General features: G+C 41.2%; 1 protein-coding gene across 3 annotated transcripts in view; it reads right to left on the reverse strand.

The window, feature by feature from the left end:
* Positions 1–510: 510 nt before the first annotated feature.
* FAM149A (family with sequence similarity 149 member A) overlaps positions 511–23,175 on the reverse strand; it is a 31,162-nt gene continuing 8,497 nt past the window's right edge. Inside the window, exons 1-14 of one of the 3 annotated variants that reach the window (XM_081875768.1) lie at positions 20,388–20,591; positions 17,933–18,043; positions 16,467–16,599; positions 13,975–14,117; positions 13,221–13,346; positions 12,484–12,660; positions 11,328–11,518; positions 9,688–9,842; positions 8,141–8,244; positions 7,634–7,855; positions 6,287–6,407; positions 5,108–5,236; positions 4,118–4,196; positions 511–693 (exon numbers count right to left, since the gene is read on the reverse strand). In XM_081875768.1, coding sequence (XP_081731894.1) covers positions 620–693; positions 4,118–4,196; positions 5,108–5,236; positions 6,287–6,407; positions 7,634–7,855; positions 8,141–8,244; positions 9,688–9,842; positions 11,328–11,518; positions 12,484–12,660; positions 13,221–13,346; positions 13,975–14,117; positions 16,467–16,599; positions 17,933–18,043; positions 20,388–20,488 — 1,866 coding nt within the window. In that variant the 5' untranslated portion in view covers positions 20,489–20,591 and the 3' untranslated portion in view covers positions 511–619. Of the gene's footprint in view, positions 694–4,117; positions 4,197–5,107; positions 5,237–6,286; positions 6,408–7,633; positions 7,856–8,140; positions 8,245–9,687; positions 9,843–11,327; positions 11,519–12,483; positions 12,661–13,220; positions 13,347–13,974; positions 14,118–16,466; positions 16,600–17,932; positions 18,044–20,387; positions 20,592–23,175 lie in introns of those variants that run through there. The other 2 variants (XM_081875766.1, XM_081875767.1) reach the window with 2 other exon arrangements.

The raw sequence follows: 23,175 nt of genomic DNA on the forward strand, positions 1-23,175 counted from the left end.
AGGAGTACCCTTCCTCCCAATGCTTCATAGTTCTGTGGACTAGCTCAGGTAATTAAAGACCAGCCTCTGAGGGCTTTTACGCAGTTTTCCCTGAGCCCCAGAACTTTGATGAAAAACAGGGAAACTATTTAAATTTTGTGCAATTTGTTTAGCTGCTTTATGAAAGCTTCCCTTGTTCGCTACAGAAAAAGAAAAGGAAAGCTAATGACAATTTGGCTCAGCTCTACTTGTACCTGGTCCACAAACGAACAAACAAACAAACAGAACCAGGAAGGCACTTTCTTTTAAACTTGACTTATGCCTTTAGAAAAAAATTGGCACCAATTCATATTCTGTTTTCCAGATATATGCCACTGTCTTGATGCGCTTGCTAATGAGTCTTTGGTGAAACAATTTTCAAGCAGGCTGTATGCAGAGACACAGAACACTTAAGGCACAAAACTACAATACTGGATCGCCATCCCTTCCGATAATAGTTGGGAGTATTGCAGAGTCCCATAAAGTACAGATCAGGTTGATAATAGTTGGGAGTATTGCAGAGTCCCATAAAGTACAGATCAGGTTGGTTGGTTGGTTGGTTGGTTGGTTGGTTGGCTGTTTTTTTGCCTTCTGCTATATGTTATGAAGCAACTTGAAATCTTCTTCTAGCTACAGGTGGATTTCTCTGGAATGATTTGGCATGGAACTGTGAACCTGCAAGCAAAAACATTAGTAGGTAATATTGTGGGTCAAGTGGATACAGTGCATTTGAAACAAAAGGGTTCATGCTCAAATTGTTTTGATGAATGACCTCTCCTAGCCTTCTTTTCCTATCAGTAAAATGGGAATACAGTGGTACCTCGGGTTACAGACGCTTCAGGTTACAGACTCCGCTAACCCAGAAATAGTACCTCGGGTTAAGAACTTTGCTTCAGAATGAGAACAGAAATCATGCAGCGGTGGCGCAGTGGCAGCAGGAGGCCCCATTATCTAAAGTGATGCTTCAGGTTAAGAACAGTTTCAGGTTAAGAATGGACCTCCGGAACGAATTAAGTACTTAACCCGAGCTACCACTGTAGTAGTGTCTTACGTCACAAGAAGCTGATCGGAAAATACACAAGTTGAAGCCAATAATATGTTAAGTACAGATCAACTATTTCAGACAGAGCAGGGATATGCTTTTGGTTTTGAACTGACACCCAGTCCTGTGCAAATTAGGGGCAAGAGCATAGGAGGGGTAGGAAGGGACTGCAACCTTATATAAGGCTAGTGAGCAGAGAAGCCAAACTTGCTATTAGGGACCATTGGGATAACGAGTCCTTGTTTGAGGAGCGCGAGTTTTCATTTCCAGCCAGCTGTTTCTGGGGGTGCATCCTTTCTTTCCCTGCGCATGGTAGTAGTGTAGTGATCAGGTGGGATTGCTATGAGGAATTATAACAAATATAGAGTAAGCCATCTGTGTCAGCAAAGAAAGCATTGCGTTGACTGGGTTTAAACTATTTTGATATGATTCTTGATCAATCCACACCTCTGCATCCCTGTTCCATTTCTCTTTCTTCACCAGTCACGTACACTGCTGTTTGTGATCTCCAGAGTTTCTCTAGTCCTCTTTTATTTACTCTCAGATTATGTATGCATGCCCAGAGTAGTAGTCTTTGTAGTTAAAAGAATTTCCTTGGATCTAACTTTGTCCCCACGTGGGGTCTGTTGAAATGCTAAGAAGAAATCTGATTGGTTCTTATGAACACTCTGTAAAAAGTTCTTTGGTGAATAAAACGACCTGGGCCGGGGGGTAGAAAGACACACAGAGAGAACACTATACGCACCCTTCCCAGAGTCTTGCTGGTTCAAGCCTCTTTGTGTATTCTTATTAATCAGAGTTCAATCCTTCCTTTTTACTCTGAGAACGCCACAAGAGCAATCTCTCTATTAACCTTCATTGGGAATAAGTCCAGTGTTGCAAATGGGAGAAAGAAGAGGCTTGCCAGCCTGACAAGTAATACCCTAGGTGAGTTCATCAATCAGGTTGACTTCAATCACCTTGACAAATTCCAGTTTCCTAATGATAACTACCTGATCCACACCCTTCCTGATCCCTGCCAGAGGGATTTCCCTAGTGTTGGCATTGCCTTCTTCCTAAGCCACTTGTTTTCTCGATTCCACATCTCCTGCAATCCCCAGTCCTTCAAGTTTCTGCCTCATTCACATCATTGCATTTCAGTCTACTGTCAAATTGGTGCTGGATCTTTCAGCCAGGCCAACTCTCTCCTCTTCCCCCTTAGCTTTCTAACCCTAGGGGCCAAACTTCACAATGCATCATGAGAAAGCACACCAGAGGTTGTTTTTTTTAAATTGCAGGCATGGGCAATCCTGATTTTCACCAGGACAACATACACAGAGGGGGACTATTCAGGTTTATTTCTTCAGCCCCAACCACAACGCTGATATTAACCAATGCCCCCCACCCCATGCTGGTATTAACTTTGGAGGAAAAGTCCCCATTAGCACAAATGCTGGGAAGGGGAGGTGTTGCCATCAGGATTGCAACTGCAAATGGAAGGATTAAGCCATGTCTTCCTGAGTGCTGTGGTCCCCATCAAAACCATGCTCATTATTATTTTTTAACACTAAAACCCTTTTTATAATTTAGCATCACCTGCAGCTCAACTCTCAGTCTGCCTGCCTTGCCAGAGCACTGTTTCTGCTTCTTGCCAACATGCAGCTACTTCCACTTGCAATCTCAAGTCCCCCACTTCACCAGACTGCTCTCTCACCAGCTACTCCCCCACCCCCGTTGCCCTTTCTCACAGGCTTCTGCTGTACCTTAATTCAGGTTCTAGTGAGCCTGCTGCCTATGTCTACCCACTTTCTGTCTCTTAGCATCTTACCCAGTGTCCTTTCTGGTTCTCAGAATTTCTGCCTGTGCACTGAGTTCCCTCTGTCCCTAGACCTTGCTTGAGAGGTTTTATCAAAACCTCACTACCCTACAAGGATAATCATGGGCAGCAGGAAGTAGAATACCTCTGGGGATATTTTGTTATTAAAAGTAGTCTGTGCAAGTGCAAAAAAAATTACATTATTTCACGTTTAATAGATAGCTAGACAATATGAACTGATGGTGAACTTCAATACAGCAAAAAAATGTGTGTGTTTTTCTGCAAGCATTGTCACCTTTTACTACATCATCAAAGTTAAAGGATTGTTTTTCAGTTAATTTACTTTTTACACTGAAGAAGAGTCTCCATTTCTTGTGTATTTCACAAACAGAACAGTTCTGGAGAATATGCTTGGGCTAGGAGGTATTGTAACCTGGTATGAACAGTCATGCTACACGTACACATGATGAGTTTATGAGATCTTAAAATAGCAACAACCAACTTCTGTGGCAGGAGAAAAGGACTGCTTATCATTGGTGCTTTCCAGTGGAAAGGTAGCCCTCTGCTGGCTCTCTGCTAATACTACAGCTGTACAAGAACCAGTGACTTAGCCTTAGATGAATTAAGTATAGTTACAAACTCTTGAAAAGAGCCACCCTAAATATCTTCACTTGGAGCTCCAACTGAATAATGAGGTTTACTCAGGCTGCAGTAGTGAACACTAAGTGAACTAAGCGAAAACTGACCAATTTACTGAAAGTCTATGGCCAATTTATCAAAAATCATTGATTGTACCAAGGAATAGAAATTAGTATAAATCCAGTAAAGAAGAGACAGGGAACATGTGGTTCTTCCAGATGCTGTTAGAATCTAACAACATCTAGAAGAACCACATGTTCCCTGTCCCTTATTTACTGAATTTATACTAATTTCCTTGGAACCTCATTCACCCCCAGCTGGCATAGCCAATGGATGAGGATTGTGGGAGTTGTAGTCCAACAACATCCACCGGTTCTCCATCCTTGCTGCTCCATTAAATTTTGCCTGCTGCTGCACCTCTTTCATATAGAGGCAAACTATTATAAAATGGTTTACAGCATTTGTTTTTTGGGCTCAACTTGTGATGTAGAATACAATGCTTATTGCTCATTTTACACCATTCTCCCACAAATGCTAATATGCTGAAACTGAGAATCACAGTTCTGAGGGGACTGGCATCTTGTGCTACAATCTTCTTTTCTTTAATAAAACAAAGGTCTTACCTATCAATACCCCATGACCTGTCCACATTTGATTAGCAAAATCCATAGGAGTCAATGATATTTTATGAGGTGTATCTGACTGAAAGAGAAAAACAGATGTTTACCCTTTATAGCATTCACCTGCCCGCCCCGCCCCCCAACAAGTCAAGGGCAAACTATGCCTGTGACTATGCCTGGGTACATACTTGATTAAAGCTCATTTGGAGTACATTCTTTCCCTCAAAGAATTATGAGCCCTGTTGTATACCACCACTGAGAAACAATTCCCAACAACCCTTAGCAAACCAGAGAGCCCAGAATTATTTGAGGGGAAATGTGCTTTGAATGTCTGTTAAAGTTATAGCGTGCATATAGCCCATGACATGAAAAAGAGCTATGAAGATGTAACTATTCCACAAGGAGCATTGAAAAATGTCCAATACTAATTACACTTTCCTGTTCAGCACTAAAGGCAATAATGTGGTTAAACAGTGAGCAAACATTCACATCTTTGCAAGTGGGATATTCTGGCTTTGGATCATTCTCCCACCCCCAACACCACAAAACAGGGTGTTCATTCCACACACATGTACACCACAGCTTCTCAACATCTGGTGTCATTTCTTATGAGGCTGGGGTGTGTGGTTTTTTTTGGGGGGGGTGTCCTTTCTTTTTTTCTAAAAAAAAAAATTAAGCACCTGTAAAACAGGGTTGTCCCAAAGTGTAGAGTAACCGCAAGTCAGCTAAAAACTCTGTTATGCATGGTTAGCATGGTTTGGGCTACAAAGCATGAGAATATGAAGTCTTTTATTTTTTTTTTTTTTTATTTGTATTAAAGGTATGGTATCTGGAAGGCAGGAAATAATTCCTCCCAGAATTGCAAGACTGCATACAACTAAGCACATAGGAATAATCTAATACAGTTTAACAGGGAATAAAAGAGTGGTATTCCCACCCCCCATTTCAATTCCAGTTTCTTATTAAGAGTCTCAAAAGCTTTCAAATACCTACCCGAAATGTGTGAGTAGTATTGGGTCTTGAAAACTGATCTATTATGACAGTTCGCTCTCTAAGTGGCCGCCGTTCTGCACCATCAGGTACCGCGCTGGAAATTCTGCTATGAGGATACCTTCCTTTATGCTGGAAAATGTTTGGGGTAGGGTTGAGAAAAAGAAGCAAGTCCATCACTGGGAAAAGTGTAAATTATTATTAGCAGAAGTATGCTTTTGCTTTTCAACTGATTGTTTTTCCCAAAAGCTAATTTTCAACTGATTGTCTTCCCAAAAGCTAATTTTCCATTAGTCACAAAACACTGAGAAAAGAGCTTCTAAAACTATTTACTTAGGCTTTTTCAATTGGGTTTCAAATGGATTAGAAGAGACAGATACAAGCAGAATTAAAAAGGCTAGGAAGGATCTGCATCTCCTGTCTGCATCTACCTCTGGAAGCAGAAGTGGGGTGACTGGCCCCAGGGAAGGTAGCAAGGGTCTTCTCCTTCCCGCAGTTTTTGTTATTTTTTCTATCGGTGGTGAGGTTGAAAAGTAAACAATTCCATCTTTTTTCTGGCCTTAGTTTACCATTCACAAGGTTGGAACAGCTGTTTGCTTGACTTACGCTAAGGCTGCTATGACTTACTTTGACAATTCATATCCATAGTGCTTAAACTACATTGTAATATTTGGCAATGTAGTTCCAGTTCAGGGAATGCAAGCTAGGTATTTCCCAGCAGGAAAATGGGTAGCTGTTTAAACAACACTGTTAACTAAGTTGCCAACAAAGAACAAGCATATGGTGCAAAAGTGAAGCAATTAAAACACAAAACCCTCTACCTATCATGCAGTAACTATGTGCAACAAATGAAGCAATATGGATAAGTGTCAGTGGAGCAACAAATTGAATAAAGATCCTTGAAAAGTTACAGAAAAATACATTTTGCTGAAACTATTAAAAGTTATTACGTCATGCTGATTTCATGTAGAAGTTGTAAGTTAGAATGAGAGAGCATGATTTTTACAAGGCCACTCAGCAAGCTTCATAGATGGAAGGAGAATGGAACCTAATTTTATCATTTGCAATTGTACTTGCTTGATTTTCTCTAGGATTTAAAGTGCTCCAATGACAATACTATTAAATTCTCAACTGAATTGCTAATGGTATAAAACAAAGAATGACACACACTCTCTCTCTTACAAAGCCTAGCTGCGATCCAGGAACGGAAAGATATTGCTCAACGGCATCTGATGTAATCGGTGGCAGCTTGTTCCGGGCTGTAGGCAGAAGTGGAGAGGACAAGCGATCTAAGGCAGTACATCTGTGGGCCAACAATAAGGATACATGAGATTATATGTATTTCACTTCCTTCTGTCACTGCAGGAACTATTCTTAATTATCAAGGGTGATCAAGGGTCTGGAAACCAAGCCTTACGAAGAGAGCTTGAAGGAGCTGGGTATGTTTAGCTTGGAAAAGAGAAGACTGAGAAGAGATATGATAGCCATCTTCAAATATCTCAAGGGCTGTCACATGGAAGATGGAGCAAGCTTGTTTTCTCCTGCTCTGGAGGGTAGGACTTGGATCAACAGCTCCAAGTTACAAGAAAGGAGATTCTGACTCAACAAATAAAAAATCTTTCTGACAGTAAGAGCTGTTTGACAGTGGAACAGTCTCCCCCAGGAGGTTGTGGACTCTCCTTCCTTGGAGGTTTTTAAGCAGAGGTTGGATGGCCATCTGTCATGGATGCTTTAGCTGAGATTCCTGCATTGCAGGGGGTTGGACTAGATGACCCTTGGGATCCCTCCAACTCTACAATTCCAACAACAACAACAAAAACAGAATTCCTGTTAATTAGAGAGATATAGTATTATGTTCTTTGTGAGAAACAACACATCTCTTTAAAATATGATATTCTCCAAAAATGTGTTGATGCCAAAGTCATACCACTGCTCACGTTTCCCATTGACTGTACATGCTATTTCCCCCTTAATTGTCAAATGGAACCGTTTCAAAGATCTGGCCATTAGTTTTTAGTGCACACACAACTGGGCTGCAAGCTTAAAAATAAATTAAAACCTACATCAAGTCAAATTCAAATTCAGTGCCAAGAATGGCTGAATTATGTAACCTGAATGCTGCCCCTCAGACCTGAATCTAGTTTCTGTGGAAATAAAAAAAATATATTGTCCAGTAGCACCTTAGAGACCAACTAAGTTTGTTCTGGGTATAAGCCTTCGTGTGCATGCACACTTCTTCAAAAGTTGGTCTCTAAGGTGCTACTGGGCATTTTTTTTATTTTGTCTGCATCAGACCAACACAGCTATCTACCTGAATCTAGTTTCTGTGGTTTCACCAGCCACTGTTCACAGAATTTCAAAGCTACCCTCAAAATGTGTAGGAGGGAACAGAAATAAAAGAGGGTTGGTCTCAGTGCCTGTTTCTGAGATGCAACTACAGGGTGGTGAAACACACCCTAACTAACTCCCATGCTTGAGCTTAATATGTCACTAGGGTCATGAAAGTGAAGAATACAAATGAAGCCTCACAGTTTTGTCCCCCTAAGGACTTCATCGCTGTAAACATTGGGGGTCTTTGAGCGCAGAGGATCTGTAGCTATTGAAGGTAGCCTACGGTGGCCTGCTGTTTTTCTAGAGGATCCAAGCAATACTCGGGAACATGAGAGAACACTACTGTCAGGAATTCGCCCCAGCCGATTTCGTGCTGAGTTAACACTGGAACCCACTTGCGGCTTGTCTTCCTGCTCATTCCTGAAAAAGAGCAATTTCAGCAAATGTAGTTGCCACTTATACAAGATTCAACCCTTCTGCAGCCCGCCCCCAAAGCCCTTCCCCCCACAGAAGAGAATATGCAGCTTTAATTATAATTTATATTTGAAATAAAATAATTTAACCAAGGCCCAAAATTAAAACACATAACATAAAATTGAAATGTTGACTTCAGAAAGGCTTCATAGAGCCATATGTTGAGGTATAGATTGAAAAATAAATATAGCATGCACTGTGAGAGTGAAATGTGATCTTTGCAACACGTACTGTATCTTTTCTGTTAGCCCAGAGTGCCTCTGTTGCAGTGGCTTAGCTTGGATTGTCATGACACCATTTAAATCGCTGTGTAAATTGCTGGGAAACCGGTGGATCTAAAGAAAGCAACAGAAGCAAATCACTTAATGTTTTCGAGGTAATTTATCAATATGTCTGAAGGCCTAAAACATGTGCAACATTGTGGGTGAAGATGTGCAAAGTTACCTAATGCAGATGCTGAAGAACATTTCACCCTATGCAAAAAGCATGTACGAAAACATGAAGAAGAAACGGATGCCAATTCTATACTTATTCCTCTCTCTTTTTACACAATAACACAGAATTACCCTACAGGACAGGTCTTACTATAAATAATAATAACTACTGGTGTAATTTTGTTGAGACATATCTACAGTAATACCTCTGGTTACGAACTGTCCTCCTTATGCACGCTTCGGGCTACAAGCTCCACTAACCTGGAAGCAGATGCTCCTGGTTGCAACCTTTGCCCCAGGATGCGAGCGGAAGTCGCGTGCCAGAGGTGCACACACAGCGGTTTCGAGTTGAGAACAGACCTCCAGAACAAATTAAGTTCATAACCAGAGGTACCACTGTACAGGCCACAAGTAACACATGAGTCATCTTGTACATGTTGCAATCAATAATAAGAATAATGATTAGTGTAGAGAGAGAGAGAGGTGTTAACAGGAGTGGGTGTTTAATTAAATATCAACCTGTATAGCAACTGCTGCAAAAATTTCTTGCATCATTTTAAATGCTTGCATCTTGATTACATGAGTACTTTCTGTGCCAGCATCAGTGGCCCTGAATGGAATTATGGGAACTAGCCATGAGCAACAGATGCAATAGGCCTCTTTAATACATGGTTATGAGAGTTGGCCACAGGCTAATGTGGAGAATGTGAAAACTGGAGCCTTCAGCATTACTAAATACATATGATAGGAATTCACTTTTTTTTTTTTAGCTGTGTGGCTCAAGGACTGCAATGCATTGAGTCAAGGAAGAGTGCTAAGCAGAACCAGAGGGTTGTCTTGATTGTGTTTATGTATACACACAAAATAAACACATGTATGCACACATCTAAAAAGCAGCTGCTGCCTGTCAGGAAGCCTAAAGGCTAAAAACAAAAGGCCAGTTGTGGAATGCTGAAAATCAGTATATGTCATACAACCAGTGCTTTTCTTCTGGGTACACAGTACCAGCACCTTCCCTCCCCCCTGCCCCAAATGTTTAAAGTGTGGTACTTAGTTGCTACTTACTGTAACAACTTCATGGTGAGCGGTGGCACCTTTTTCCTTTTAAAAAAAAAAAAAAGCAGCACTGCATACAACATCTTAAGGACAGCAGAGGTGTGTGTTGAAGTGTGGCTGGCATGCTAGAGACCTTGGCTGGGCATGGCCACCGGCCACTGAGATAGAAGGAATGGAGAGGAAAACCTCACACAGGGCCTGGGGACTGGAGAAGTTGTGTGCTGCTGATAAAAAAGAAAATAGGATTTCATATGCCGACTAATGCCAGCTACTTGGAAGATATTTTACCTGTGATGGGACAAAATGCAAACCAACAGATGTGCCTCGAGCCTCTGACCCTCTTGATGGGGGTACACTTGATGTATCCATTGCAACACGGGAAATGGATAGATGTGGTAACTTGTTTCCAGTAGCTTTCAATTTCTCCATCTGTTTATCATTCTCTAGTTCATCATTTAAAAAAAAAAAAAAAAACCACCCACATTTCAATCAGACATAAATGTAAACGTTTGCTTTAGCATAGTAAACTGGTGAATATGTAACAACTTTATGCACAAATAATGCTGGCTGCCTCCAAACCATAGTTTGGAAATCAAAGCAAGCCTTAGGAATATATGTTCCTCTTACCATTTCACTCTCATCTCAGGAGTCAGTGCTAACCATAGGCCCATATTACACATGCCCAATCACATGTGCACAAACCATAGTTAACACACATCATGGCCCCCAGTATCATATGTGAACTGGGCCATGAAGACCAATACATAAATATGATACCATACATATGGATATGTTAGCACAGACCATCTCTACTGCTGCACACCACCCCCAGCCTCTGAGCAGTGTGAGAGTCCAGGACTTCCAAGTGCTTACCCTGGATTCGTGTTTCTCTTGAGAATGAGACACAGAGGAGACTGCTATGTGGTTTATTTACAAATACAGTGGTACCTTGGTTTACGAACTTAATCCGTTCTGGAAGTCCGTTCTTAAACCAAAGCATTCTTAAACCGAGGCGTACTTTCCCATAGCAGCAGGGTACTCAATTTTCAAATGGAACACACTCAACAGGAAGCGGAACATGTTGTGCTTCCAAGGCAAAGTTCACAAACCAAAACACCTACTTCTGGGTCTGCAGAGTTCTTAATCCAAGTTCTTCATAAACTAAGTTGTTCTTAAACTAAGGTACCACTGTATATACAACCTGAGTCTACAATGGAGGGTTCACAGCATTAACATCCCCAAGAAGCCTTGCTTCCCCCATATCCACAGCTTCAGATTCAAACACTTCCTTTCTTCCCTTAATGGCCCATCACCCAGGCTATCACTTCAACAAGAAGCTAAAAATGTAAAGGTACCCCTGACCATTAGGTCCAGTCGTGACCGACTCTGGGGTTGTGCGCTCATCTCACTCTATAGGCCGAGGGAGCCGTCGTTTGTCTGCAGACAGCTTCCGGGTCACGTGGCCAGCATGACAAAGCCGCTTCTGGTGAACCAGAGCAGTGCACAGAAACACTGTTTACCTTCCCACTGGAGTGGTACCTATTTATCTACTTGCACTTTGACGTGCTTTCGAACTGCTAGGTTGGCAGGAGCAGGGACCGAGCAATGGGAGCTCACCCTGTTGCGGAGATTTGAACTGCCGACCTTCTGATCGGCAAGTCCTAGGCTCTGTGGTTTAACCCACAGCGCCACCCGAGTCCCAACAAGAAGCTAGCCTGGTTTATATTTTACCACTTTCTGCATCCAGGGGTTGAGGGTCTCGGCATACAGTCAACTCCCCCAGTCCCTTCCACCACCACAATTCATAACAATACATTTCTAAATCATATTTACAATGTGTTGGAACTCCTGGAACCACAGAGATAATATAAAGCATCCATTTTAAAGAATGTTTTCACAAATGGCTTTTCCATAAACATTCCAGTTACCTGTGAGAGATGATTCCCAGTGTTTCCTTATTAATTCTTCCAGTACTTGAATTACATTCTTCCAGACGTGATCGAAAACGTCTGCAACCACAGCATCTTTGATACAGGCATTGGGGGAAATAGGAGGAATGCCATGTTTAACCCTCTTTTGGGCAAGTTGATATATCTTTTGCTCCAACTTTTCATCATCACTAATGATTGAAGCAAATTGAATCTTTATTACCAAGGACTACTAACTATTAATAAAAAACAGTCTACTTCTATTTACACAATCCTGTTATATAAAAAAGGCGGGACAGTGCTACTTCAAATCTGCCAAACAATGAGCATTAATTATGTAATATTCAAATTCTACAGGGATTTAGGAATGCTTACTATGTTATATAAAAACCTATGACATGTCTACAACATATACATAAAAAAGCATGGATCTATGCTCATGTCAAATGTGTTTCTAGCCACTGGGTCATACAGATTAGCCCCAACCCCCTATTATTTGATCATAAACTACTCATACAATCATAGAATTGTAGAGTTGGAAGGGACTCCCAAGGGTCATCTAGTCAAACCCACTGCGACAGAAGGCACATGTGTGCTTAATGTTTAGGGAAGTTTTTAATGTTTGAAGTTTTATTCTCTTTTGAGTGTTCTGTTGGAAGCTGCTCACAGTGGCTGTGGAAACCCAGCCAGATGGGAGGGGTATAAATGATAGAATTATTATTAATGTGACTGTTTTTATTCAGAGAAAAGGCAGATTTGGAATGTGCTTCTGATCCAGACTGGGGGCTCCACATGGGTTTTCTCCTGATAATTGCTCTTTCCTGGCTTTTTTTGGGGGGGGGATCTGAAATTTATTTATTGCAAACAGCAACTTTGTATCCAACAGCAGCCTGGTAGGGACCATTTTCAGCTGCAAATTGGTGCAATGGTACAATCTGGATTGGAAGTCCACAGCAGATTGGAGACCTAGGGATTTTTCTTTTGTAACCAAAATAAACAGCAGGCAGGTTAAGTACACTAGTTTAAACACATGACTAATGTGGTGTACAGTCTGACATGATAGTATTTGCCATTCTATAATAAATGAAACAGTTCTTAGAGGTAAATCTGGTTCTTTTCAAAGTGCATTATAATCCATTAAAAATCAAACATTTACAGTTCCTTGTTGTCGAATGCAAGATACTCTTCAATTTTTCCTTCTACATCATAGATTTCTTCTTCCAAGAATGAATATACAGGTGATTTCGCTAAAGAAATTTCTGGTAATTCAGAGCTGAATGCCTTCTGCACTGGAAAAGCTTCAGGAATCAGTTTAGAGCCTGAGATGCATAACCTAAAGACAGAAATTTTAACACAGAAGGCGGAAAAGGTGCAAAAATAAAATGTACACTAATCTTTTTATAGGAAAGTAAAAGTAAGCAATTAAAGCATTTTTAAAAAATGTCACAAAGCAAAAAAATACAGGCTAGAAATACAGCAACTATCTCAATTTTTTCAGAGATGTCTTCCAGTGGCTTTAACCCAGTCAAGAAATCAGAATTTTTCCAGGTAGAAGAAAAACAGGAGGATGTTGTAACTGTGAGAAGCCATGGGATTCTTTTGCTAATCACCTACAACAGGCGCCTGAGCACTGCTTTGCAGACCTATATCCAGGACAAATGTCTCATGTTGCCAATAGTTGTCCAATGTATTATTTAACCAAGAAAATGGCATAATACACAGTATGAGATTTGCATTAAAGATCAAAGCTTAAGAAATAATGGCTGTTCATTTCGCTAAGGCAGTTGCATTCATATTCTGGGAATATGTAAAATCTGTACTAGAGCATTTTAATAAAAAATAATGTCAACCAAACAGAAATAGGAATATGTCTGCATTAAAATAAAAACTTACTCTTTCATACTGCTGGTGATTTCACTCAGGGTAGGCAAGGACCTGGAGTAAACAGAGCTGGCAGTTCTGCCCTGGTAATGCTGAAAGCCGTCATCTTTTGGGAAAATAAGCTGTTTTCCCAAAATCCTGGATAAAAGAACAAATATAGGGTTGGCTAATGGAGTGAAAAGAAAATGCAGATACACGCAACACAACTGAACCAATATTCTTTTTTTGAAAAGCACTCTGTAGCATAGGAAGCCAGAACTTTAAATAGTGTAAGTTAATGCCAATCTATTTTCCCCCACCCTTGGGAATAGTAAAGTGTCAATTCTGCTCTATGCCAATGACGTAGTTTTGTTATCTCAGAATAAAATCGGACTTAGGAGGATGCTGGTTAAATTCGGACAGCTGTGTAAAAAAGAACATCTAAAAATTAACTACGATAAAAACCAAGGTCACTGTATTTGGCAAGAGGACTACCAAGTCCAGGTGGACTCTAGATGGTCACACCCTTGATCAAGTATTCAGATTTAAATATCTAGGATTACTTATCAATGTGAAGTAATCATGGAAACCCCATCTGGAAGCAATTAAGCTAATATCTGGCCGTTCTACTGGGCAGCTATATAGGTTCTTCCATTCAAAGGGTGGGCAGTTAATCAACTCACAAGATACTCACTACTCAAGCCAACACATAAAAAGCAAATAAAGCGCATATTTGAGTGAAAATGCTTCTAGAAATAAATTATTTAATCCACATGCATAGACTTGCCTTAGGTGAAGTGATCTGTTAGTCCAATCCTTGCATTCTGCCTTTAGGCTCTCCGTTTGGGAACTCACTTTGCCTTCAAACAACATTTCATCCACATCCCAAAACAGCTGATGAACTCTTTGTGTATTAGCTTTATCAAATTCCTGGGGAATTTTAGGTTAATATTTTCAAATAATATTTCTATACATGTTTGAAGCTGAATAAAATTACATATTTGTCACTGTAGTTATTTAGGAAGAGTCACACATCTTTTAAATAGTGTTTTTATTCAGAGACTGGAACTCCACCAAAACAGGTGAGGCTATCCTCCTTTGGTCTGGGGTTGGCCAACTTTCCGAGAGCTACGTTTTACCAAACATGTTACCTGCATCACTCTCACACACACACTGCCCCATATACAGCAACATACTACACATACACACACTCACCACAAATGCAAGTGCACAGCAGACCCTCTCTCACACAGCATACTCATATGGACATCACATGCACATCACACACTCAGGCGCACTCACCCCAAACCTCCTCCAATCCCAGCACTGTGATAAGAAGAAAGATGAGGATGGGTGGACTATTCTTCTTTATCCCCAGCACACTGCTGTGCTGAGGAAGAAATGACTCTGGTTGGTATTCAACTAGGTTTTACTCAGAGAAGACCAAATGAAATGAATGGACCTAATTTAGTCCAGTTCATTCATTTCAGCAGGTCTGCACTGATTAAAATTTACTTGAATGCCTCACACGTCACAGAGCTGGGCTTGCCAGAGAGGTTTGAACCTCTACTCTCTGCCTGGCCCTATGAAGTGGTATAAACCACTTCTCCTAGTTCACTGCTGTGATGGGAAGGAAGATGAGGGCTGGCAGGTTAATAACACAAATGGCTTCACAGGCCCATGAGCCTGCAAGTATGTCACTCCTTCACTATCAAAGAAATTGGGCTCCAAATAGCATGATCTTATGGACAGTAACCTGCATCATTACTGCAGCTAGCAAAGCATTCCTTATTTGCAAAGGGAGGAAGAATCACCTGGAACTGCCCCTGGCTGTTAAATTCTTCCTGTCAGTGTTAAAAAGGACTAGTTTGCATGGGCAAAATAGCTTCTACAAAAATGCTTTTGACCATATGAGGACGCGGGTGGCGCTGTGGGTTAAACCACAGAGCCTAGGACTTGCTGATCAGAAGGTCGGCGATTCGAATCCCCGCGACGGGGTGAGCTCCTGTTGCTCAGTCCCTGCTCCTGCCAACCTAGCAGTTCGAAAGCACGTCAAAGTGCAAGTAGATAAATAGGTACCACTCCAGCGGGAAGGTAAACGGTGTTTCCGTGCGCTGCTCTGGTTCGCCAGAAGTGGCTTAGTCATGCTGGCCACATGACTTGGAAGCTATACGCCGGCTCCCTCGGCCAATAAAGCGAGATGAGCGCCACAACCCCAGAGTCGGTCACGACTGGACCTAATGGTCAGGGGTCCCTTTACCTTTACCTACGGACAGTAACCTGCATCATTACTGCAGCTAGCAAAGCATTCTTTATTTGCAAAGGGAGGAAGAATCACCTGGCACTGCCCCTGGCTGTTAAAATCTTCCTGTCGGTGTTGAAAAGGAATAGTTTGCATGACTAGCTTCTACAAAAATGCTTTTGACCATATGAGGAGACGCGTGGTGTGTGGGGGGGGGTGTAGCAGCATGGGGAAAGGAAACATCAACTGTTCAGGTAGGTTTGGGGCAGCAACATCTGCTTCAGGACAGAGGTGCTCAGATTTGGAATTTGAAGCCGTGGTCTTAATTTGCATAGTAGCAAGTTCCTCGAAATGACCTGAGCAAGGTTTACAAGAACGTTTCAAAGTGAAGGTAAAGGAGAATGTGAGAAACAAAACAGATTCATAGCAAAAAAATAAACAGCAAAAGAGGGTGAGGTTAAAGTTGATATAAATGATGAATACTAAAGTAAAATATTTTAATTTAGAGTACAGAAGAGCACTGAGCAGGGCTTTTTTCTGCTGAAACTCAGTTCCAGCACCTCTCAGGTGGGCACCATTGCCATTCTAATAGAACAATTCATGGTGAGTTCTGGCACCTCTTTTTCTAGACAAGTAGCAGTGGGACTGAGCATTAAAAAATATTGGTTTAGATCACAGACCGCTAATCCATGGTATTCAAGGCTACAGCTCTCATCTTCTAAGACCACTGACCATGCTGGCTTTGGTTGTCCAACAACATCTGGAGGATCAGAGATTAGCTACCCCTGATCTAAATCAACCATATCTGCACCTGGCTGATCAAGATCACAGCACTGAAAACAGCACACAAGGCAGAAACAGTGTTCAGTAAGGAAGGTAAACAAGAGTCACCAAGCGGAAAACTAGTTTCTAATGTAGCTGAGTATAAAAATTGACCTTGATTTCCAGCTAAGTGCAGTGGAGGACAGGACATAATATAGACTTCAATTTTTTTTCAGGAGAGGATACACAAAGCCTGTTAATAAATGCTAACATACATCATCTCTCCAGGAGTAAACAGAGCTTCTTTCAGTAGATGGGCCAGTGGTGCAACTCTGAATCCCAGACCAAGAATTATTCAAGTCTGTTGGTGTTGTCCGTCTGCTTGATGAAAGTGATGAAACAGAGACACTGTGGATAGAAAGAAATTTCAAAAGTAAGTCATGGCATCATGGCTCATTAAGAAAGAAAGCAATTGTGTTTCATTAAGGACTCTGTGGCACCACAAAGACTAACTCCCCACCCCACCCCAGAAAGCCCTAAAGAGCAGCAATAGTAGCTACCAAATATAAAATGCCATTGATTGACTCTTGTGGACAAAAGGTAGATATCTCATTCAAATATACTGGCAAAATTTAAATATGCAATTCCCCATAAAAAATGGTGAAGCTCTGTTTAGCATTAGGGCATGAATGGAAAAACTGTGGCCCTGCAGACCAGCTTCCAATTTCCATCAGCCTTAGCCAGAATGGCTTATGATTAGGGATGATAGGAACTGCATTCCAACAATCACAAGACTCTTTATGATTCTGTTGGTGCATTGACAGACATACTTAGTTGACAGACATACACAAGGCCACACATTTATACAGGTGAAAAAGAAAAGTAAGAGTGAAGCCAAAAGGCCAGCAATTTTTTATACAATCAGCTGTTGATATTCAGGCACAACTTCTTGGAATATTCCCGTTTGTACAGTGAAACCTTGGTTGTTGAACGTAATCCATTCTGGAAGACTGTTCAACTTCCGAAACGTTCGACAACCGAAGATCAAAGGTCGGTCAGCAAAGTCAATGGAGAAAAAAGAAAAAAACTCCCCGGAAGCTGTTTGGCTTCTGAAAATCATTCGAAAACCGGAGCAGCTACTTCTGGGTTTTCAGCATTTGGGAGCCGAAACATTCCAAAACGGAGGCATTCGGGAACCAAGGTTTGACTGCACTTAGTTTCCTAGGTTGGGGGGAAGGGGTTGTTGCAAAACCTTGCTACCAAAATGAACACTTTCATGTGTAGAAGATTTGCACTACTCTCCTTTTAGACCATTGTTCTGGTCCATTCTTCTTTCCTTAAATTAAAGTAACCTTGAGCATTCTTTCCCCACCACAAAATCTTAAAGAAGAATGATTTCAGCAGAAAATGCAAGTCACAATACCAAAAGCTAACTAGGATTCAAACATCTACTTGGGCTCATAAATGGAAATTGCCCTATCCCTAAAAAACTTACCACCTTTTTTTTCCCTCCACTGAAAGCTGAATGCCACACTACAAAATACTTTTGAAATCCCTCAGTTTCAAATTGCCATGCTATAATGCAGATAGGATAGGTGCTGCCCCAGAAATGCTGCAATGCTGTGATCTCCAAAATCAATTTCTACTCTCTCTCTCTGTACACACACACACACAATTTTATCTTATTCTTTTAACACATACTTATGTTGTTATTCAAATAATGTCAGACATAAACACATACAATGTATATTTATCAATGGCTTCTTGCACGCTTTTGGTAAAAGGTGCTGGAAGGCCATCCTCACTCTTTCCTTGGAAACAGCGGTCTGCGTCTCCTTTAGATAGTCCTTTTCTGGAAGAAAAGAAGGGGGAGGGGGGAAAGAGAAGCCAAATTAATTCAATTTTCTCATATGTAGTTAAGATTTCAGCTCTTGTCCCCTTCTGCCAACACCCATTCTTCCTAATGTCAACTTTACTGTGCAGGAGTCAGATCTCAAAATATATTAAAATTTAAGAGAGGTTTGTAGTCGTAGGTGTCTACAAGTTCCACCTTGAATCCACACAGGTGTGTCTCTCACTGGGTACTTATTTACCTATGGCAGTAATAGGAGACTGGGGTTCACATTTGAATTGGACCCTACATATAAGCATTTAGCATACCATGCATTAATGGCTACAGTGTGTTCTGCTAATACTGCCTCTTTGGAAGCTGACCATGTGAAAAGCCATGTATTATAGCCTGCCCTGAATCACTTATAACATAGGACTTCTACTAGGCAGGAATGTCCCTAGTCAGCAAGAGGTTTTTTTTTTCTTTCTGGAGGGCCACTTTGAGAAGTGAGCAAGAGGCAGAGAGACAGCACCATAACCCCCATCTCTACTCCCTAAACAGGCCTACCAGGATGAAAGGTATTCAGCCTGTCAAGGAAATTTGCAGAACACCTTAAACTTTGTGTTTACTGTTAACATGTTACTGCCCTTAGTAGAACTCTGGCAAAAAGAGAGGAAAGAGGCAGACTTCAGGGAAGCTGTCCTGTGATTGCTAGATTCTGTTTATGCCTCTTTTGAACTGCAGGAGTTGTTCTGCATTGATAAAGGTTTAATTTCTTCACATCACCCCTGACTGGGGGAAAAACACCAGCAGACTCCTGTAGCCAGACCCCTTTTCTGAAAACCTCTTTTTGTATTTATATTTATTACTAGGGGCTATCAGTGCTATTTTTCTAGAAAAATAGGTGCCGGAACTCACCATGAACACCTTCCTGGTTCTCTTAGAATGCCAATGGCATCCACCTGAGAGGTGGCGGAACTGAGTTCCTGGGAGCTCCCCCTGAAAAAAAGCCCTGGGGATGGTTATGGCCAGTGAGTTCCGGCTGAAAAAAACCCTGATTTTACCAAATGAAATGGTCTTGGGAAAGGAAATAGTGTTGTGGGAGAGAATAGAGAAGAGGAAGTATTATTTGGTTGTTTTTTGTTCTTGTTTTTATTACGTATTCTTTTTTGTCTTGTATTTTTCTGTTGCGAACTTCCCTAAGATCTACGGATGAAGAACAGTACACAAATTTAATAAAATCAATGAATAAATAGTTGAAAATTATAAGTTCTCCTCCCCTCCCCTGCTACGAAGTCACTTCACATATTATAAGAAACAAATCCATGGGTTGGTTTTTTTAAAAGAAAAAAAATCCATGCAATAGGGGAGACAATCACCAGTTTCTTAAGCCATGTAGATATGCCCCTTCCAGTGAATCACTATTTTTTAGCATGCGCACTTCTGAAAAATAAAATCTTGTGACAGTTTAAAAAAAGAAGTCTCTTTTCTTAAAATACAATAACGTCCAATGTAATACATAATGAGTTTTCACAATGTCACTATTTAGATGAAAATCTAAGCTGTTTTCTTCCGTGAAGTACAAGTTTGACTATTCATTCACTCATAATATAGTTAATGATCGACAAATTCTTCCAATGAACATCTGAAAGGAAAATCTGGGGCCTGCCACTTCCTTATAAAAGGCACATACTGTTGGAGATGGGATAATGATCCTGAAATCATATCCCTGTAATAATATACTTTGTGATAGTAGTACTATATAGGGAGCCCAACAATTTTAAAGTACAGAAAAAGGTATGGAAATACAGCACCAGAAAGCATGCTAAGCTCTTTCATTCAAAATTACTCCTGCGGATAGGCAAGCACATTGCACTTGTTACGCTTAGGTCGTACAGGGTTTTAAATCAGTACTTGGTTGGGATGGCTCACCCTGTAAACATTTCCCCAAACGTAGCATAGCCCCACCTTAGATTCAATTTGAAATAATAATAAAAATAGAGCATTAAGAATACTGTACAAATGCAATGGAGGGAAGATTATTTTTCTATTGCACCATTAAAATATCATATTTACATTTTAGTATTTCCAATGTGTTCATTTTCTTCTGCACTGTATTAGGGTGTTTACAACCCTATCTGGAAATGCAGCATTTACAAGGCACTACAACAGAAACATAGGAGGGGCCACACAATGCTTCCCCCCCCCCTTCCCTTCCCTAATTCTGCATAAGGCTAGTGAATGTTAAGGCCCAGTTTACTGCTCTGCATATGAGTAGGTGGATGAGCAAACAGCCAGAGACCTATGAGCTGAGAATATGGATTTACATTTATACCCATCTTAAGCCTCATCCCTTCTGACTTACCCTATAATAACCAGCTCTGGCTCCGGTTGTTGCTCACGTTGCTGAGGGTTGGAAGCTGCAGACAAATGGCAGGGGCAACGTACCCCGCTAACGAAGCGCATGAAAAAGCACAGTCGGAGAAGGCTCTCTGTCCCTCCCTCCTCAACAAGCTCTGCTCGCTCCCTTTCACAAACACACAGTGTCGTTTCATTTCAGCACATTGTCCTCCATCTCCCTCTAGGAGAGGTGTGTGTGTGTGTGTGTGTGTGTAAGAGGGGAGGAGAAAGAAGGGAGGTCTTGCAGTACTAAGCTGCTCCCAGAGGCTGTTCCAGCTTTGCTTCTGTCTCATGCTCTGTTCCTAGTGCTTTTCAAAGGGCTGCGCTTCCCAGATATAAACACATCTTGTGGAGAACAGCATTCCAAAATAGCTGCATTGAAGGGGAAGGGGGAGTGCAATAATGTACAGATAAGCAAAATCTACCAGTTACGTTTTTGCTACAGTGTCTGCAATCTGAAAAGGTGTGTCTGACTTGCACAATAATGTACTTCTGTCACAGTGTTGATTCACAATGCATTTGTCTGATGCTGAGAGGACATGAATATCATCTACTACTGTCTAGCTGGAATCGTATCCTGAGTCTGTCAGCAGGCAGCTTGCGTAAACAAAGGCAGCAAAACGTTATTTAGAATTATACCGTTATTTAGCATTATGCCATTTCTCCTGGTGTTCATTCCTTTCTGATCATCCAAAATATTGTGACAGCATCTGGACCATGGCATGCATGAGAGAGAGAGAGAGAGAAGGGGAAGGGGGGTTGGAGATTCATGATGCATCTTCCTGCAGCCCTTTCATTGGAACAGAGGGGAAGGGTTTATGAAGTCCTATGTCTGAAATGCCAGATTTCCATCCAAACAGTCATACACATCAGAAAATACAGAAGTGGGGAGATTTGGTTCTTTTCAAAATTGTGCGGTTCATACATATTTCCATTCCTTGCAGGTAGGAGAGAGGTAGGGCAGGTAGATGTTACAGTTTAGATGTTAGATGTTACAGCTTAGATGCACATCACTGGGGCCTAAAATGGGCATTTGCCTGCGATCAAAACATGTATAATTAGTGCATTCATGTACAGTATTCCCTAACCATAGTCTAAAAATGTTAATGTACATACATATCTTATTTTGAACGTACAGTGGTACCTCTGGTTATGTACTTAATTCGTTCCAGAGGTCCGTTCTTAATCTGAAACTGTTCTTAACCTGAAGCACCACTTTAGCTAATGGGGCCTCCCACTGCTGCCACACGATTTCTGTTCTCATCCTGAAGCAAAGTTCTTAATCCAAGGTACTATTTCTGGGTTAGCAGAATCTATAACCTGAAGCGCATGTAACCTGAAGCATATGTAACCCGAAGTACCACTGTATTATCACAAATCCACAGAAATGTTGTGGACAACCTGAATGAAATTTAGGCCACAATTTAGGAAGCTCTGCACTAGGGCAACAGCTATTTGATGCACTTTAAATGCACAGTCCTCAAGTTCTGTTATGCTCTTGAATCCCTCCCACAACATACTGACAGTCTGGAGGCACCATATGCAGAGTTTGCTTGCAATTGACGGAATTATATACCGGTACTATTTTGACAAATGTGGAAGATCACAGTGGGAAACTGGGGAACCTTATTCTAGGCTACTCTAAGGGCAAATGATAGCATTATCAAAAAGAGAGTTCTAGATGTGTAAAAGAATGCTACCTCTGCAGGGGGCCCATGTACGGTAGTTGGTGATGTGTGGGGCATGTGAATGTACTCAAAACTTTTCCTCTGACTTTTATTTTCCACATGAAAGGAAAAACACATCTACATTTTTGATTGGCAAAATGGCACAGTGGAGAAAAGATTAAATACTTCACCCCTCTGCTGCTACACCAAAGAAACACGCAGTCTTACCACCACCACCACCACCCGCCACTGCATTTACTGGTAAATTTATTCATTTTTGAAAGGAGCTATAATCCGTGCACTGCTCTGGTTTCACCAGAACCGGCTTAGTCATGCTGGCCACATGACCCAGAAAAACTGTCTGTGGACAAACGTCGGCTGCCTTGGCCAGTAAAGCGAGATGAGCGCCGCAACCCCAGTCGTTTGTGACTGGACTTAACTGTCAGGGGTCCTTTACCTTTTTATAATCACAGCACTTCAACATCATGCATTGTTTACCCCATTCCATTAGTTTCATGATAGAACAAATGTTAGCAGCACATCCAAGTGGTACTATCACCCCTGAAGAATTAGGTCCAATCTTACCTCTTTTATTAGAATGAAATAGAGAATGTTACTTGATGCCCCAAAGCTAGAAACATTTTTTTTTAAAAAAAAAATTAAAACTTTTACTTGGCTTGCCTGGTGGTGTTTAAGCCCATTTCGTGAGGAGTGATGCTGGTATATTTTCTATTTCTTCTGCAGAGGACAGTTTAACTCTACTGCAGAGTTTGTTCAGCCTACTTGTGTCCATGTGTTGCATCCTTGTGCCATTCCTTCCCCCCAGCCCTGCAATCCAGGAGGTATTCCATTAACCACTGTTTCCCAGTACATCTGAACCAAGAAATGGAATGTTACCAAGTTTGTAACAAGCCATGAGCAAACTTCAGACTGGTTTAAGATCTTGGCTTGCTCCAAGCAAAGTATGCAGGTTGAGCTACAAAAGGGAAACTACAGTTAAACTACACTTAAACTAAACTATAAATGCCTGACATATGCACATCCAAACCATGCCATCATGCCTTGAAAATACGTTTTGTTTTCGGC

The sequence above is a fragment of the Podarcis erhardii genome (assembly GCF_964252035.2).
Source record: "Podarcis erhardii genome assembly, chromosome: 9".
NCBI lineage: Eukaryota > Metazoa > Chordata > Lepidosauria > Squamata > Lacertidae > Podarcis > Podarcis erhardii.